At 38.3% G+C, this 16,350-nt stretch overlaps 1 protein-coding gene across 5 annotated transcripts in view; it reads left to right on the top strand.

The window, feature by feature from the left end:
- The window catches only part of TBC1D8B (TBC1 domain family member 8B), a 39,546-nt gene that overhangs the window by 4,948 nt on the left and 18,248 nt on the right, over positions 1-16,350 (top strand). For 3 of the 5 annotated variants that reach the window (XR_013957557.1, XM_080624868.1, XM_080624867.1), the window contains exons 2-8: positions 2,826-2,936; positions 6,455-6,573; positions 7,204-7,429; positions 9,043-9,283; positions 9,918-10,125; positions 11,689-11,856; positions 12,596-12,745. Coding sequence is in view for 4 of the 5 variants with exons in the window: in XM_080624868.1 (XP_080480994.1) it covers positions 2,826-2,936; positions 6,455-6,573; positions 7,204-7,429; positions 9,043-9,283; positions 9,918-10,125; positions 11,689-11,856; positions 12,596-12,745 (1,223 nt within the window). In the remaining variant the exon portion in view is untranslated. Of the gene's footprint in view, positions 1-1,526; positions 1,779-2,825; positions 2,937-6,454; positions 6,574-7,203; positions 7,430-9,042; positions 9,284-9,917; positions 10,126-11,688; positions 11,857-12,595; positions 12,746-16,350 lie in introns of all 5 variants that reach the window. The other 2 variants (XM_080624870.1, XM_080624869.1) reach the window with 2 other exon arrangements.

The following is a 16,350-nucleotide window of genomic DNA, read 5'->3' as shown; positions in this document are numbered from 1 at the left end:
TACTCTGATTAGCCTTTGAATTCTTCAGGTTGTAGAAGTGAGCAGTTGTTGCCGAAATGAAGCCTGTTGTTGCCACTCAGGGAAAGCTTTTAAAATATTTTCAAACAGCTCCTTTTTTTGATGATGTAAATAAACTAAAAGCGAGAACTCAATTATACATCAAAGTATCTATTTCCAAAATCCATAGTGTAATGGGACTGACGAGTGTTGTGCTAATAGAACATTTTGGTTTGTAAGGGACTCTTATAGTCCTATAAATATTTTATGTCCCTTAACACTTCTAATGTAGCAAATCAGGTGGCTGTCTGATCCAGTTTTAATATAATTAATTATTGACCTCAGAGGTGCTATTACACATTAATGTTGTGTGGGATGGTGTCGAACGCTTTGCACAAGTCCAGGTAGGTAACATCAGCTGCTTTGCTGCTGTCCATCAGTTCCATAGCCCCATTATAGAAGGCCACCAAATTGGTTAGACAGGGTTTCCCCTTAGTGAAGCTATGCTGGCTGTCACCAGCCACCTTGTTGTTTTTCAAGCCTTAGCATGCCTTCCAGGAGAATCTGCTCCAAGATTTTGCCAGGCACAGAGGTGAGGCTGACTGGTCTGTAATTCCCCGGGTCATCCATTTTCCCCTTCTTGAAAATGGGGGTTATATTTCCCTTTTTCCAGTTGTCAGGAACTTCACCTGACTGCCATGATTTTTCAAATATGATGGACAGTGACTTGGCAACTTCATTCATCAGCTCCTTCAGGACCCACGGATGGATTTCATCAGGTCCCGTGGACTTGTGCACATTCAGGTTCTTAAGCTGATCTCGAACCTGATCCTCTCCTACAGGGGGTGCTTGGTGCAATAAATATAAAAGAAGAAAGTGGTGTTGCCCCCAAACAGTAAAATGCTGGGCAGTTATTTTCATGTAGCAATTGCCACGAATTGGTACAACTGAGAGCAAAATTCATTGCTGATGTATTTTGGTGCATGTCTCTTGACCTAATTTTGGTATTTTGCTAACCAAGTGTTTTAGAGACTTCTGGGAAGAACACAGCCTTATTTCAAGGGTTCTTTGCCCTTTATTTTATTCTATTTTCTACGGTATTTTACCCTATTTATTTAAGAATCAGTGGTATTTCCCAGTAGTTTTACTCACACAGCTATAAAACAGAAAGTGTTTTCTAAAAGCAGAGCCCTTTTGCCCTGTAAATGTGCATCACCTTACATATCTGCAGCTGAATTCATTCCCTGAGTGAGGCAAGAGAAGGATCTAAGTGAAATCCCTAGTAGAAACTAGGGGATCTAGCTTTGAGCAGGGATGAGAGTAAATGACCTCAGGTAGCTTATACCTAAAATTGATTGTTTGAGAGCAACATGTATTGCATTTCATTGGCAAGGGATTAGCAATTATTGGAGCTGTTATTAACCCTTGCCTCCCTTACGGAGATAATGCTAGTGTCTAGGCTGAGCAGTTACTGATCCTTTTGTTAGTTACTCCTTTATTTTACAGCTAATATCCTTGTCATTGTACAGGTGAATTTTAAATTTCTGCAACTCTGGAAATGAATCGTTCTTCAGTGGGCTTGTGTGAATGGAGTCAGCAGAGTGCCAGCATCATACTTGCCTGAGGGAACATGGTTTTTGATTTCCTAATGGGAAGGAGCAATAAAAGGGAGTGCTTGCTGAGAAACACCCAACAACATGTAGTTATTGAAACCCTGCCTGATAACATAGCATTCAAAAAACTCACTGCTCATAGAGCACTTCCAGGACTAGGGTAAGACGGTGAGACTGCTGATTCCTTACAATATGCTGGTGGCCGTAGCCCTAGAATTAGTTTGTAATGTACAGAGAATTTATCGGCTTAGGTGCAGTCTTGTAGTCTATGTCACATTTGTAGACAAAGCAGTGTTGTCTAATGGGACTGTTGATATGATTTTTGATTGATGTAGTGTACTGGTCTTTCGGGGCTTTTTGTGTTTTTCATTACTTTAGGCTTTTTGAAGAGAAGCAAAAGCATTCTGAAGCTTGAATAACTACAGCAAGGTAGTCATACAGGCTTTATGCTGAGTGTGTATCATGGAAAACTGTTCTGAGGGTGATTGTCCGGGCTTCTCAATTTTGTCTTACTTTGCTTTCTTGTGTTCTCTCACAGTGGTTAGTTTTCAGAATTTGAGAGGGCATTAATGGAAAGAGAGTGGAACAAAAAGTACCAGAAGCCAACCTAAAAATTCTGAAATAACTTGAGAGATACATTTGAAATGATCTAAATCTAATGTCATTCATTGTCAAGGATGGCAGGCATTTTCTAACTCTAGTGTGGTATGAGCAGCAAAACTTTTGTGTGTATAGAAAGCGTGATATCATGTTCTCATGTAAAAATGGTGGGATTTTCATAAAAAGCAGACATAATGGAATTAGTCTCTTGTAAGAGCTGTTTCCTGTGACTGGAAAACAGAACAACAGTAAATGACTAACTGAGAGGTAGTTCAGTTACTGCTTGTGCTCGTTGAAGGCTGGGAACTACTGTTACATTTCATATTGGCCTGTGATTTACTGTACTACATGGCTATTGCTTCCAAGGGGGTCATCTCAAAAACTTCATCCTCATTTTGTATTTATAATGGCTTTTAATAGATCAAAATGCCATCACCTTACAAAGAGGTTCCTCTTGGAGCACTTTTTGCTTTACTCATTTGTGCTTATTTTCTCAAGAGTTCATTAGTCCTTATGTGGGTATCATTCGTATTCACTAAGAAAGAAATTAGAAGTGAGTGTACATTTCAAAACCTTAGTTTCACTGTACTGTATACGTTTTCTTGAACACAACAGGTCTGCTTGTGGGAACATTAGATGCAGTATTGGATTCTACATCGAAAGTCGCCCCGTTTCGCATTTTGCATCAGACACCAGACTCCCAAGTTTACTGGTCCATTGCATGTGGTATGTACTGTGATCTATTTTTAGGTTAATTCTCTCACATCATTATTCATTCTCGTGACCTCTAAGCAGTTTAAAATAATTTGCAAACCTGAGATTGACAGTAGTGTGTGGTTCCAGGTTTTCAGAATATATCTATATCTATTACAGCTTCCTGTTGCCTACTTGCTGCAGGTACTAAAGCCTTGGTACTCTCTTAGGATAACAGTAATATAATCTTTTCGTCTATAAGCTGCATGTCTAACTTGGCACAGTTTAGAATGATAGGGATAAGTTAACTCTTGAGAATGCTAAATGTGCTGTAGGTAGGAATAGCAGCAGCTACTTATCCTAATTTTTTTTTTTTTCTACTCTATCTTTGCTTTTTAAAAATAGCCAGGCTCCCAGTCATGGTCAGAACTGGATTATTCCTCATATCTGTTGCTCTTGTAGCGTAAGAAAGTTCTTTCTTTTCCTCATGTTGTGTTATTAGTCAGTACGAAATAGGAAAGAAAGTTGACCTTGGGATTGGAGTGTGTGATTTTTTCCAAGAGCATGCCTTTGCTGCCATGCATGGGTTTATTTTGTTGTCTTTTGGTTTTGTTTTTAATTTTTAAGTTTTTCAGCTTTTCCTGAAAATGAGATCTGAATTCCTTTATAGAGGCTGCTTAACTAGTGGGTATCCAAAGAGACCTCTATTCCAGAAGTTGAAAGGATGCTTTTATTCTTTACATGCATCATTGATTTTATTTCTGAGGCATGGTCTTGTCTTTATATTGAAATAATACTGACATGTGGTCTAATGCTAAAAAGTCACTAGTCAATCTAGTTCTAAGGCTTTTTGAAAATCACTGTAAACATAGAATCATAGAATGGTTTGGGTTGGAGGGGACCTTAAAGATCATTTAGTTCCAACCCCACTGCCATGAGCATCTATAATTAAAGTGAAAAAGAGCCATATATTTCAGTTAATTTTTCCATGTTTTGATTTTTTTGAATCAGTAGTGTTTTTTAAAGAATCAAGACTCCATCTAGACTTCTCGAGGCTCCAGGCCTTCTTTTGAGTTGCCTCTGGCAAAATATGAGCTGTGCAAGAAATCCGCCGTTATGCAAACACTTACATGCATGAATAATTCCACTAGTAAGTGCTGTGCTGTTGTTACATTGGATTTTGCTGTTAGCACTTTATTATGAATCTTCATTGCTTCACCATAAATGAAAAATTGTGCCTCTTGCTGTCTTTTTTATCCAGTTAGCTACTTTCAGAATGCAAATTTGTTCTTTTAGGTGTTTAGTTAATAATTTACACATCTCATGCAGTAATGCTAATCTGTTCCTGTTCACGTTCTGCAAGGACTTCTCTGAAGGGCAGTAGTCAGTGAGAGAACAGTTTAGTAGTGATTTCATGTGATTCAGTACATGTCCCTTTAAAGGGCAGCCTTATAAAGTTGATAGAATTTGAACAATTTGTGAATTGGCAGTAAATAAAATTTTGGAACTACATCTGAGAAAGTCAGAACTGGTGGTGACAGGCTGTCAAAAAGGTACTTTGATAAGTATGTTGGAAATACACTCTTGGGAATTCTAATGGTCAGGCCTTGGGAAAATACGAAATGTTATCTTCACCTTAGGACTGAATTGATATCAGTTCTGTGCTGCATAAGGATACTTTACAACAAAAGGCTACATACTATAGTTGTACTCTGTGTTCAGATCCAGATTGTTCCTCCTATGAAGAAATTGAAAAGACTACATTTTGTTCTTGCTATTAGATATTGAAGATCTGAAGCAGTGCTCCCAAATCATTTAAATATTTATTAAAATGTTTAATCCACTTCCGTGCCTCTGATTTGTACTGTGACTTAATAATTGGTCTACATGTCTAGTCTCAGAAAAACAATTAGTTTTCAATTTAATTGCTATGTTAATTACTCTTCACATAATTTTTTAAAGTGTTGTTGCAAATCCACTCTGTGTAGTGCTGTATAACTGTTTAACTATATTTAGAACAATTTCTATTCATTCCCAAGGCAACTTTAACTAATTCTGTGGAGTCCGTTGAAAGTTGTTTAATTACTCTGTCAAAGTAAATTAAGAAAAAAGAAATTATTAAAGGTGTGTTCTTGCTTAGGGGTATTGATAGTGTGTGATTACACTGACTGATTTTATTTGTGAGCATTCCTGTGGAGGATGAAGCTGTCAATTAATTTATATTCTAGAATCCCTTTATTCAAGCCTATGCAAATTCTGTCCCTCTCTTTCCCTCTTGCTGTCTCCAATCTGATGGGGAGCCACCTGTCTTTAGGGATTGACTTAGTCCCAGATTGATTTTGCTAGACAACTACTGTTGTTTCACTAGTAGCATCTCTGCCTTTTACGTATTACCACTTGCATAATTTGTAATTGAGTATGTGAAAAGAGAAAGGTGAATTATAATAAGAATTTTGAAGTTGGCCTAGCACAGTTCTCTAATTATAGAAGTAGCTAGTGGGTAAGAGTGTTCTTTTGTGTTTAAAGTAAATGAGTACTCTTAATGTATTTCTGGAATGTTCAGGTGAGAGAAGTTTTTCCTTGCTATATAGTTGCAGTGAAACCTAAATTAAAATCAGTGTAAAGTAAGTAGAGTGACATGGTTTTCTTTTCTCTGAGGTGTTTGAAAATGCAGGATTTATATTTTTAGAACACTGAATTTTATCTTGGTTTGATGTTTCCTACATTCCTTATGGTTGTTGTTAACAGGTGTTTTTAGTTATTCCTCCTCTTGCACAATGGGATGCTTGGAATTACAGCGTAAGCAGAACTTTATAGTAGGTAGGATGACATTGCTTCCTGAATGGTCGTTGCCTAAGCTTTGGTTGGAAATATAGTTAAAATGTGACTTGATAGAGAATGAGATAAAACCGTGACTTATACTGAGGACAAGTAAGCACCAGTTGCTTGTTTGTTGTAAGGAGCATAGATGATTGTTTTAAGTATCCAAAGAGAAATCTTTGCTGCCTTCAAGGCAATGGTGATGTGGGCTTTACATCCTTACACATGTTGGAAGGGATTTTGCACAGCAGGTCTAAGTCCTGGAGTTCTGCTCTAGCAGCTGTTTGTGGGCCAGTGATCAAAGCTGAGGATATTAAAGGCCCAGATTTAATTTTCTTCTTAGTCTCATGAGTTTGATTTCACATTTCCCACCTTCTAAACGATTAGACTGGGACTGTCTAGCAATGCTTTGCCATTCATGTTGAGGAGGTACTGCTGAGCTGTCATTCCAAGTCAGGCTTCATTGCTGAGCCCAACAATGTTGATAAAGCTGAGATGCTTCTGGAGATAAGGCTAGAAATATAACTGCATAAAGGGCTTGAAGATAAAAACAGAGCAATTCACGTTTTCAGTGTACACCAAATATGTTTTTAGTGTACACAAGAGTTGGACAATGTGTATCTAAATCACTCTGTGAATCAGGAATTTGGTAAGTATTCCCCCGATTATTATTTTCAGTGAAATAATTATAGTCTGTTCTAATTTTAAGTAATGCATTCTTTTTCAATCAGGATCTAGCAGAGAAGAAATAACAGAACACTGGGACTGGTTAGAACAGAATGTTATGAAGACTTTATCAGTATTTGATTCAAATGAAGATATTACGAGCTTTGTCCAGGGAAAGATAAGAGTAAGTAATAGGCACATGACATAACTGGGAAAGGCCAGCTATTTATTTTTCCTCTAAACATGTATAAGTAACGTGTCCTTTTTACAATATCAAAGGACAGCATCATAATGCTAAATACTTGTGATTGAGTAGTATGTAGCTGTTAACTTCAACACATTTCATTGTTCTTGTTCATCTGCCCTACAGTTAAGGTTGTTTGATATAAACTCTTCTTGATAAATGATACACAAGATGCCTTTAAACAGTGGTCTAAAACTGTTGATAAATTATTTCATAGTTATTTTAATAGTGCCTTGGAAAGCATAAGGTATGTTTTTATGAAGGTGCAATATTTCACTTTATATATGCTAAATATTTAGTCCACGAATTCTTGTAATTAAGTGAAGAAAATACATCTTCAGAACAAGAGACCAGGGAATGTGTGTCTTGCGTAAGTTGTGTGGGAAATTTGTTGGATGAGTCTTAAATAGCACATTTGATTTTTGGCCTGTGTTTTGGTCCTCAGACTATTCTTCCTGTTCTAAAACTTACTATCCTGTTAGGAGAATGCTACACTGTGTGTGTGAAGGTGCATATATGGCACCCACCTGAGTGGATGCACATATAAAGTAATTGTTTCTTCTGTTTTAGGGTTTGATTGCTGAAGAGGGAAAAGGTTCTTTTGTAAAAGAAGAAGATCCTGAGAAGTTTCGTGAAGGTCTTATGAAATTTGAAAGGTGTTTTGGATTACCGGAGCAGGAGAAGTTGGTGACCTATTACTCATGCAGTTACTGGAAGGGCAGAGTGCCCTGTCAAGGGTGGCTTTACCTTAGTACCAACTTCCTTAGCTTTTACTCTTTTTTACTGGGAGCAGAAGGTAAGCAGGCCTTGATGCGAAGCCTAGTCCCTTCACATTTTACTGTTTATCTTTCAGATTTGGAAGAATTCTTCCTATGTCCATATGGAGCAGATGTCAACACAGGGTAGAAAAAACTGCAAACATAGAATCATAGGATCATAGAATAGTTAGGGTTGGAAAGGCCCTTAAGATCATCTAGTTCCAACCCCCCTGCCATGGGCAGGGACACTCCACACTAAACCATGTCACCCAAGGCCTTATCCAACCTGACCTTGAACACTGCCAAGGATGGAGCATTCACAACCTCCCTGGGCAACCCATTCCAGTGCCTCACCACCCTCTCAGTGAAGAATTTCTTCCTTATATCCAATCTAAACTTCCCCTGTTTAAGTTTGAACCCGTTACCCCTTGTCCTGTCACTACAGTCCCTGATGAATAGTCCCTCCCCAGCATCCTTGTAGGCCCCCTTCAGATACTGGAAGGCTGCTCTGAGGTCTCCACGCAGCCTTCTCTTCTCCAGGCTGAACAGCCCCAACTTTCTCAGCCTGTCTTCACGCGGGAGGTGCTCCAGTCCCCTGATCATCCTCGTGGCCCTCCTCTGGACTTGTTCCAACAGTTCCATGTCCTTTTTATGTTGAGGACACCAGAACTGCACACAATACTCCAAGTGAGGTCTCACGAGAGCAGAGTAGAGGGGCAGGATCACCTCCTTCGACCTGCTGGTCACTTTCCTTTTGATGCAGCCCAGGATACAGTTGGCTTTCTGGGCTGCGAGTGCACACTGCTGGCTCGTGTTCATTTTCTCATCGACCAACACCCCCAAGTCCTTCTCTGCAGGGCTGCTCTGAATCTCTTCTCTGCCCAGCCTGTAGCCATGCCTGGGATTGCTCTGACCCAAAGAAATACATTGTGTAACTTAGTACACAAAGTCCATTAGTTTTCTGCCTCTATATAAGCTTCAGAGAGAAGGCAGACAGAGAAAAGTTGACTGTAACAAAAAGTTGTCTATCATCTTTACTTCACATTGCGTATTAGCCCAGTCTCTTGAGGATTACTGTTATTTCTTCACATGCAGACTTAATCCACGTGGGTGCACTGGTGATAATTGCACATATCTTTTTTTGTTTGAAATGCCTCTGTTAGTGTGAGCTATAACATTTTTTATGTAAAAACTAGAAAGCATAAAGAAAGTAGGATCCTTTATAAGCTAATTTTCATTTGTGTTGGGAAATGTCCTAGCTAATGGGCATGGTTCCTCTAAATGCCAGTACATGATCAATGTACTTTAAGAAGCCCTACTGGTAAACTCTTGAAGTGGGGTGGCTTATATGATGGTGTTTGCTTGTGATTTGCAGTTTCAGATAAGAGCAAGGAAAAGGTCATGTAAACTTTGTATTTTCATACATGGCATGTCTTTAATGTTTTCCTTTTTATGAAATTCTTTCTAATGGAATTATTTTATTGTGGAGAGTATTCTTTTGCTTGTCGGTTTATAGCACTTTCCAAGTGTGTTATCATTTAATTATATTGCTTAATTATATTTTACTAGTGCTGTCAACTACAACTTTTCTTAATACAAGGGTAGCAGCTAATTAGAAGTTACTTACATCTGCTTGTATTTGTATTTTCAGTGAAACTTATTATCTCCTGGGATGAAATATCAAAACTTGAGAAGACGTCCAATGTTATTCTGACAGAGAGCATTCATGTGTGCTCCCGTGGGGAAGATCATTATTTTTCCATGTTTTTACACATTAGTGAAACGTTCCTTCTCATGGAGCAGCTGGCAAACTATGCTGTAAGGAGACTGTTTGACAAGGAGACATTTGAAAATGACCTAGTTCTTCATGACCCCCTGCAGATCACCAAGAGGTAATGCATTACCCAAGAGTGTACTGCTCTGCGCCCAGTACTTCTTTAGGTAAAGGGGAAGAGAATCCTTGTTTCAAGGACATAATGTAAATGTCAGCAAAGCTGGTGTTCTCTTAAACAAATGTCTCATTAAAATTTGGAATCAAAGCAATGTGAAGCCTTGTAATTTATTGTTACTCTGCAGTAACAATATGAAGGCAGGCGGTGATCAGACCTTAAGAGTTGGTCTTCAGCTACAGGATTTATAGCAGTTTTAGCCAAAATTGTGTTAGGTTTAAATGGTTTAAATCTGATGGGTAGGAAGCACAGCAGATTAGGCTGTATGTTTGTTTTTCTTCACTACCTGTAGGCCCTGATTCAGCAAATGCTTTATTGTGTAAGAATATGCAAATCTATTTCTGTTTTTATATATATATACATCGGTTTGTTTAGATAGGTGTGGTCCTGCCCTTTGTTGCCTTTTAAAGCAAAACATTGAACCCTCCAGATGGACCCCACAGTTTATGGGAGAGCATGATGTTTTACTATCTTTTCACAAGGGGTTTTTAACTTTGTATTTGTAAAGATATTTTAAACTTACTTATTTTTTCTTTTCTCTCTCCTACTCTGTTTTTTTGTTTTGCTTTTAATCTAGAGGCCTAGAGAGCCGTGCCCACAGTGAGCACTTTAGTGCATTCTTCAGGCTACCCAAAGAAGAGACCTTGAAGGAAGTTCATGAGTGCTTCTTATGGGTTCCTTTCAGTCACTACAGCACCCATGGGAAAATGTGCATTTCAGAAAACTACATCTGCTTTGCTAGCCAGGACGGGAGCCTGTGCAGTGTAATCATTCCACTAAGAGAGGTAATGCAGAGTCTGAGCCAGTTATAACAGTAGTTTTGCAGTTGTGTAGTTTAATGCCAGTTTAATAGATTTTTATTAGAATCTGCTTACTTTACATTATATTATATGTTTTCCCCTTCCTTGGATACTGCATATAGGAATCCCATTTGTAGGTTTATAGAACTGCTTTGTTCCCTGTATTCTCTTTCCATTTTCTATTTACTCTGATTTCTGTATCTGAGTACAGAATCCAAGTATTTTAATACCTTGTTTGTTTGTTTGTTTGTTTTAATGAAAAAACTTATGCTTAATTCTTCAAATTAAGTTAATGAGAGATAACTCAAGATAAAAAGTAAAAAGTTGGAAAGGGTAAAGGATCTTGAAGATTAGTAATCCTTCTGCCATGTCTCTTTCTTATCTCAGTAGCACAGTTCTATATGCAGCAGTTTAGTGCTGTCTGCTCAAAAGTCTATAGGAAATTCAGTGGACGGTCATCAGTGAACAAGTATTAATGCCATTACAGCTGATAGTGTCAACAGACTGAATAAGGACCATATTGTAAAGAACACATGTTGTAAAGCATTAATGTTTCTGTAGAGTATTGTAGGTATACTGTGGAATAACTTTCGGAAAAAAAAACCCATGCTTTTTCATCTATTTCTTGAATTCATGTGATCTGGGACATTGCCGCTTTCCAGTTTTCCAGTCTTGAAAGCTTTTCATCAGTCCCCAGATGTATTTTACAATACCCTAAAAATTAACCAGGTTCTGTAATTGCTCTACATACTCTGTGGATGTACTGCCTGACACAGGGGGGTGAGCTGAGCTAATTTCAACAATACGTATGGCGTTCCCCCCAAAAGTAAAGCAATTTATTTTATTGTCTCTAAATAGGCCTGCAAACAACAGAGACTTCCATAGCCTGTGAAAAATGATAAGAGCCTGTGTTAAAGGAGCTGACTGAATTTATTCTTGTGGGTTGTCAGGCCTTCACTTTGTTCTACAGTACTGCAGAGTTAGTTTATTTCAGTGGTATTTTGTGTTTTACCTATAATGTTGAAAAAGCATCAGCAGTGGCAGTCAGGCTAGCTGTTCATGATAGTCTCACTTGTATTATTAAAGTGTATTAGCTGTTCCAATCTGTAACTGTTCCATCGTGGCAATTAAAATCAACTCCGGCTATCATGTACTATGACAGCTGTCTTTGAAAGGGTATTCTCAATAGAAAGTCATTCTTGTGGAACTTGTTTTATTTGATTACTTGCAAAAGCTGGTTTTTGTCAGATTTTGGGTGGTAAGAACAAAAAGTAACAGCTTCTTCAGGTAGAAGGAGACAAGATTTGCAAATAAGATTAGCTGGGAAAACCTTCTCAAAGATTTTTGGTAATCTCAAAAATACCTATCTTAATACTTAGTACCTTGTGCTAAACCAGCTCCAGACCACTGAACTTTAGTGTTACTAATTCTGCCTGTGTGGTGCTTCATACTACTGTTTCATGTACACATATATTTTTAACAGGTTTTCTCTTTTAGAAGTAAGCTGGTAAAATTTCTTGCCTAATTTATGTATCCTTGCTTCTGTAGGTCACAGGGGTGGATAAGGCAGATCCAGCCAACAGAGGAGTCAGCATTAGTACCAAAGGAAAAACAGCTTTTCGTTTCACAGAGGTTAGAGATTTTGAGCAGCTTGTGGGAAAGCTCAGAATGAAATGCAATGCAACTTCAAGTCCACAACACATCATAAACACAGAGGTAACAGCTCTACTAATTCTGATTTCTTAGTACCTGTTCCTAGGAATAAGGTTGTGTAGTCTTACTAAGAGTTTATGTATTGTCAGCGTTTCGCTGTATAATGCAATACATTTATATTTAAGCCTGAATCTAAACACAGGATGGGTAACAGTATCTGCTGAACCTCTAGATTTCAAGTTGTCTAAGTCTTTTATTTTTTACCTTTAAAAAAATCACATTCCTATTTCTTGCTTTTAGACCTTTCACACTAAAACAGAAGTCCACCAGTCTGATGTAAAATTATGTGTAGCTGTGTTGGTTTTGCCAGATTACTGTTTGACTTAGAAAGTTGATGGAATGATTGTAAAGTTGTTTCTAGATGTGACAAAATCTGTGTGTATATAATTTCATGCATGAGAAATAAGAAAGTAATGACAAAATATCCCTAACAAGCATTACTTATTATAGTGGCTGTATCTCTTCCCTGGAAAAAAAATGTTAAAAAATCATCTGGAGTAGCCTCTAAAGTGGCAGTTATAAGAGGCAAAGCATGCAAAGTGCACCGTTCAAGTGCAGCCTCCTGAAAGCCCATCCCTGCAGAGCCAGGATTGCCGTTTTTCATTTATTTTTGGAAATCTGCATCTAGTACTTGTCATGTAATATAATAAACACTGCTGGTGTAGAAACAAAAGAGTTTCTGGTGTCAGTGCTGCTTCTTGAAGATTGTTTAACTACTACTACTATTTTTTGTTTTGTCAAGGTTGCGCCCAGTTCTGCCTCCGAAAGCCCGAAAGATTTTGATGTGGGACCATCAAAGATGGGTCAGAAAGATAACAGCAAAACTGTCAGTACAGAAGCCCTAATGACTGTCTACCATCCTCAGGATGCTGAGAATCTAGACTCTAAAATGGTAAAAAGATAAAATGGCCAACAGTTTCTGGAATCTGATTAGAAAGGACTGAAGTATATTCAAAATGTATTCGAGCAAGGGTGCTGATTTCCTCTGGAGCTTTGCCAGTCTTCTTTTATCTGCGTTTGAGATGTATTTGGAGTCCACAGAGTGCTTCTTCATGGCTCCATTCAATTTTCTACTCATCCTGTTTAATAATGATATGCCTTATCTTCATGGAGCTAATTCTTCCTGCTCTTCCACCCCTCAGGGAAGAGCTGGCTGCTTGTTTTAAGATAGTGAACATGTTTCATATCTATCTAAACTGTCAAGATACAAAGTCGCTACAGACTCTTTGGGAGTGAGGAGAATTAACTTAATTTCTTCTTGCATTCTTTTGCACTTCTGTCTTAACAAAGTTATGCTCTGGAGAATGTTTCTTTAATTGTTTTTTGCAGTAGGACATCTTTATTTTTGCTTCTTCATAGTGTGTACAAGAAGACAGGTTTCATTTTAAAGCTAAGTCTTTCAGCAGAACTGGGTAAATGAAGGTAATGGATTTTTTACTCTTAGCAATATCAGAAAATAAACACCCTTTAGGCAGGAAAAAGGGAATCCAGATTTTTAAGTTCTGCTATTATAGCATGTTGGACAAAAGTAGACAAAATCTACTTTTCCTTTCAGCACCTTTAGCTGCGATAACAATGCTAAATCTTACTGCTGTATGCACAGAAAATGCAGTGGCAATTTTCACCCTGTCTCAGCCCTCTAGCCTCGTGTGAGTTCAAGCACCTGATCTTCAGTTGCTTAGCTTCAGAGAAATTGAGTTGCATTTTAGGTGCATAATCAATAGTTTATTAGTAATCTTATACTTCACAAAGGATCTATTTCACTGCTTCTGCTATCTCTGCCTCCTTCTACTTTGCAGGTAAAATGCCTGTAACTTCAATTTTGTCAGAGTTTTTGCCAGTTTTCATTTTGTGAAGCAGGTTTTACTTATATGGCTGGTCCTGCTGAAGTTCAGATGCACAAACTGTTAGCTTCTATGCTGTTGAAAATTGCTGGTTTGTAAAATGATTCTATCTGGTTGATAAATATTTGATTACAGGTAAAACCTATATGGGTATAAGTGTTTTCAGCTATTAGTTTCCCTCCTTAATCCAACTAGACTTCATTCTCCTGCAAATTTTCTTGATTTTTGATTCTCTTCTGGTGCTATTTGGAGCTCATGTAAATTGAGGAAAGATTCACAAACTGGGAGAATAATGACACTGATATCATACTGTCCTGGGTTCAGCTATAACATTTTTTCTCATTCTTGGTAGCTGGTGCAGTTCTGTGTTTTCAACTTTAGTCTGAGGACAGTGCTGGCAACACACTGATGTTTTTAGTTATTGCTAAGTAACACTCTGATCAAGGACTTTTCAGTCTTATGCTCTGCCAATGAGGAGGCGCATGGGAAGCTGGGAGGAAGGAGAGACAGGACACCTGACCCAGACTAGCCGAAGGGGTATTCCATACCACAGCACATCATGCCCAGTAGATAAACTGTGGGGGAGTTACCTGAAAGGCCCAGATTGCTGCTCGGGTAGGGCTGGGTATCAGCCGCTGGGTGGTGAGCAATTGCATTGTGCATCACTTGTGTTTATAGTTTTCTTTTCCTTTTCCCCTTTTAGTTTCATATTCTCTCCCCTTGTTATTTCCCATATCATTATTATTATTGGTGGCAGCAGCCGTGGTTTTGTGTTATACCTTAGTTACTGGACTGTTCTGATCTCATCCGGTGGGATTTACATTCTTTCGATTCTCCTCCGCATCCCTTTGAGAGTGGGGAGAGGGAAGAAGGAGGGGGAGTGAGCGAGCGGCTGTGTGGTTGAGTTACCGGCTGGGCTTAAACCATGACACATGTCATCCCTCTGTGTGCTTTCTAGTATTTGTAGCCATTCTGATTCAAATCTGTTGACTAACATAATGCAATGAAGCATGGTGAAGCAAAAAAAGGATGCAACCTGTTTTGCCTGTAGAGCTTCTGTGGGATATTACTACACCTATATCAGTTAGTACATTTTTCATTGATGGTAGCGAAGAACAGTTCATAGACATGTTGAAAATTAAATAAATTAATTTATCAGAGTAATTAAGCAGGTTCTGTGACAGTGAGTTGACTTTTCAGATAATCACTTGCTTGATTTTATTGCATCATCACAGCCAGATACTTTTTCTTACAGAATTGTAGAATCATAGAATGGTTAAGGTTGACAACGACCTTAAGATCATCTAGTTCTAACATAGAAACCTGCCATTCACACATAGAATCATAGAATCATACAATAGTCAGGGTTGGAAAGGACCTTAAGACCATCTAGTTTCAACCCCCCTGCCATGGGCAGGGACACCTCCCACTAAACCATGTCACCCAAGGCTCTGTCCAACCTGGCCTTGAACACCACCAGGGATGGAGCATTCACAGCTTCTCTGGGCAACCCATTCCAGTGCCCCACCACCCTTACAGTAAAGAATTTCTTCCTTATATCCAATCTAAACTTCCCCTGTTTAAGTTTGAACCTGTTACCTCTTGTCCTGTCACTAGAGTCCCTAATGAATAGTCCATCCCCAGCAGCCTTGTAAGCAATCTGAACCTTCTCTTCAGCCTCTTGTTCCTGGTTGTCTTCTATACTGCTTTAATTCAATTTCATATTTTTTCTTCTATTGATTTATCCTTTACCAAGAAATGTTACGCTGTTTTATCACAAAGCAGCAACAAAAAATGGGATATTTTAAAATTGGCCCAAGTTACAACAAGCAGATTTGTTTATATGTATGCATCATACAAACTTATGTGTATATATATATTTGCATGGAGATAGCTGGGAGAGTCTTGCAAGAGGAAGTTTTAATGTACCTCTAATTTTCTGCTGTAATTATCTGTAATTATATCAAATATAGAATTTTCTTATCCATTACACTGGCAATGCATTTTTGGAATGCCTCAGGAGAGCTATGAAGGCAGAATTTGTCTGCACAGTTGCATCCTGCACTGGTTAGCTGTCTTACTGCTGTATCACTGTTCATTCACTCCCTTTAAATTCCTCGTACTTGGTGGTCCTTTGATAATTATGTCACTTTGTGGTGCCCAAGCTACAAATGGTTTAATCTAGAGGTAACAAATAGGGCTGCCTACCTACTGATTTCAAAAGAAAAGAAAAGAAAGTTTAGCAGAATAGTGAACAATAAACATTACACATAGGTGGTGATGACTTCATTTAAAATTAAATCTAGCTTACATACCGTTATTGCTGTTTATCTGTTGAAATCATTCTCAAGTGGGAAATAATGAAAAGTTGAACTTAGGAGTGGCTGAAAAAGGTGAAAGGGAGTGATTGTTTGCTGTCTTAACATGGCAACAAGGGGGCTTCAGGTGAAATTAGAAGGCAGCAGGTTTGTCTGGGTTGAGAAAGCAATTTGTAGGGAAAAATCTGCTGCATGTTATTGAATTCAGAGACACTGCCTCAGGAGTTGCCTGTGCCTCTGTTTTCCAGAGGACATAGGAGGATTTTGCAGATGTTTCCTTGACCTTACTGTCTTGTGACACTTACTGTTGTTTTTTGTCAGATGGGATACTGGAT

Source organism: Psittacula echo, assembly GCF_963264785.1.
Source record: "Psittacula echo genome assembly, chromosome: 8".
NCBI classification, from domain to species: domain Eukaryota; kingdom Metazoa; phylum Chordata; class Aves; order Psittaciformes; family Psittacidae; genus Psittacula; species Psittacula echo.
Note: the sequence above shows the minus strand (reverse complement) of the source record. Positions and strands in the feature narration are given on the sequence as shown.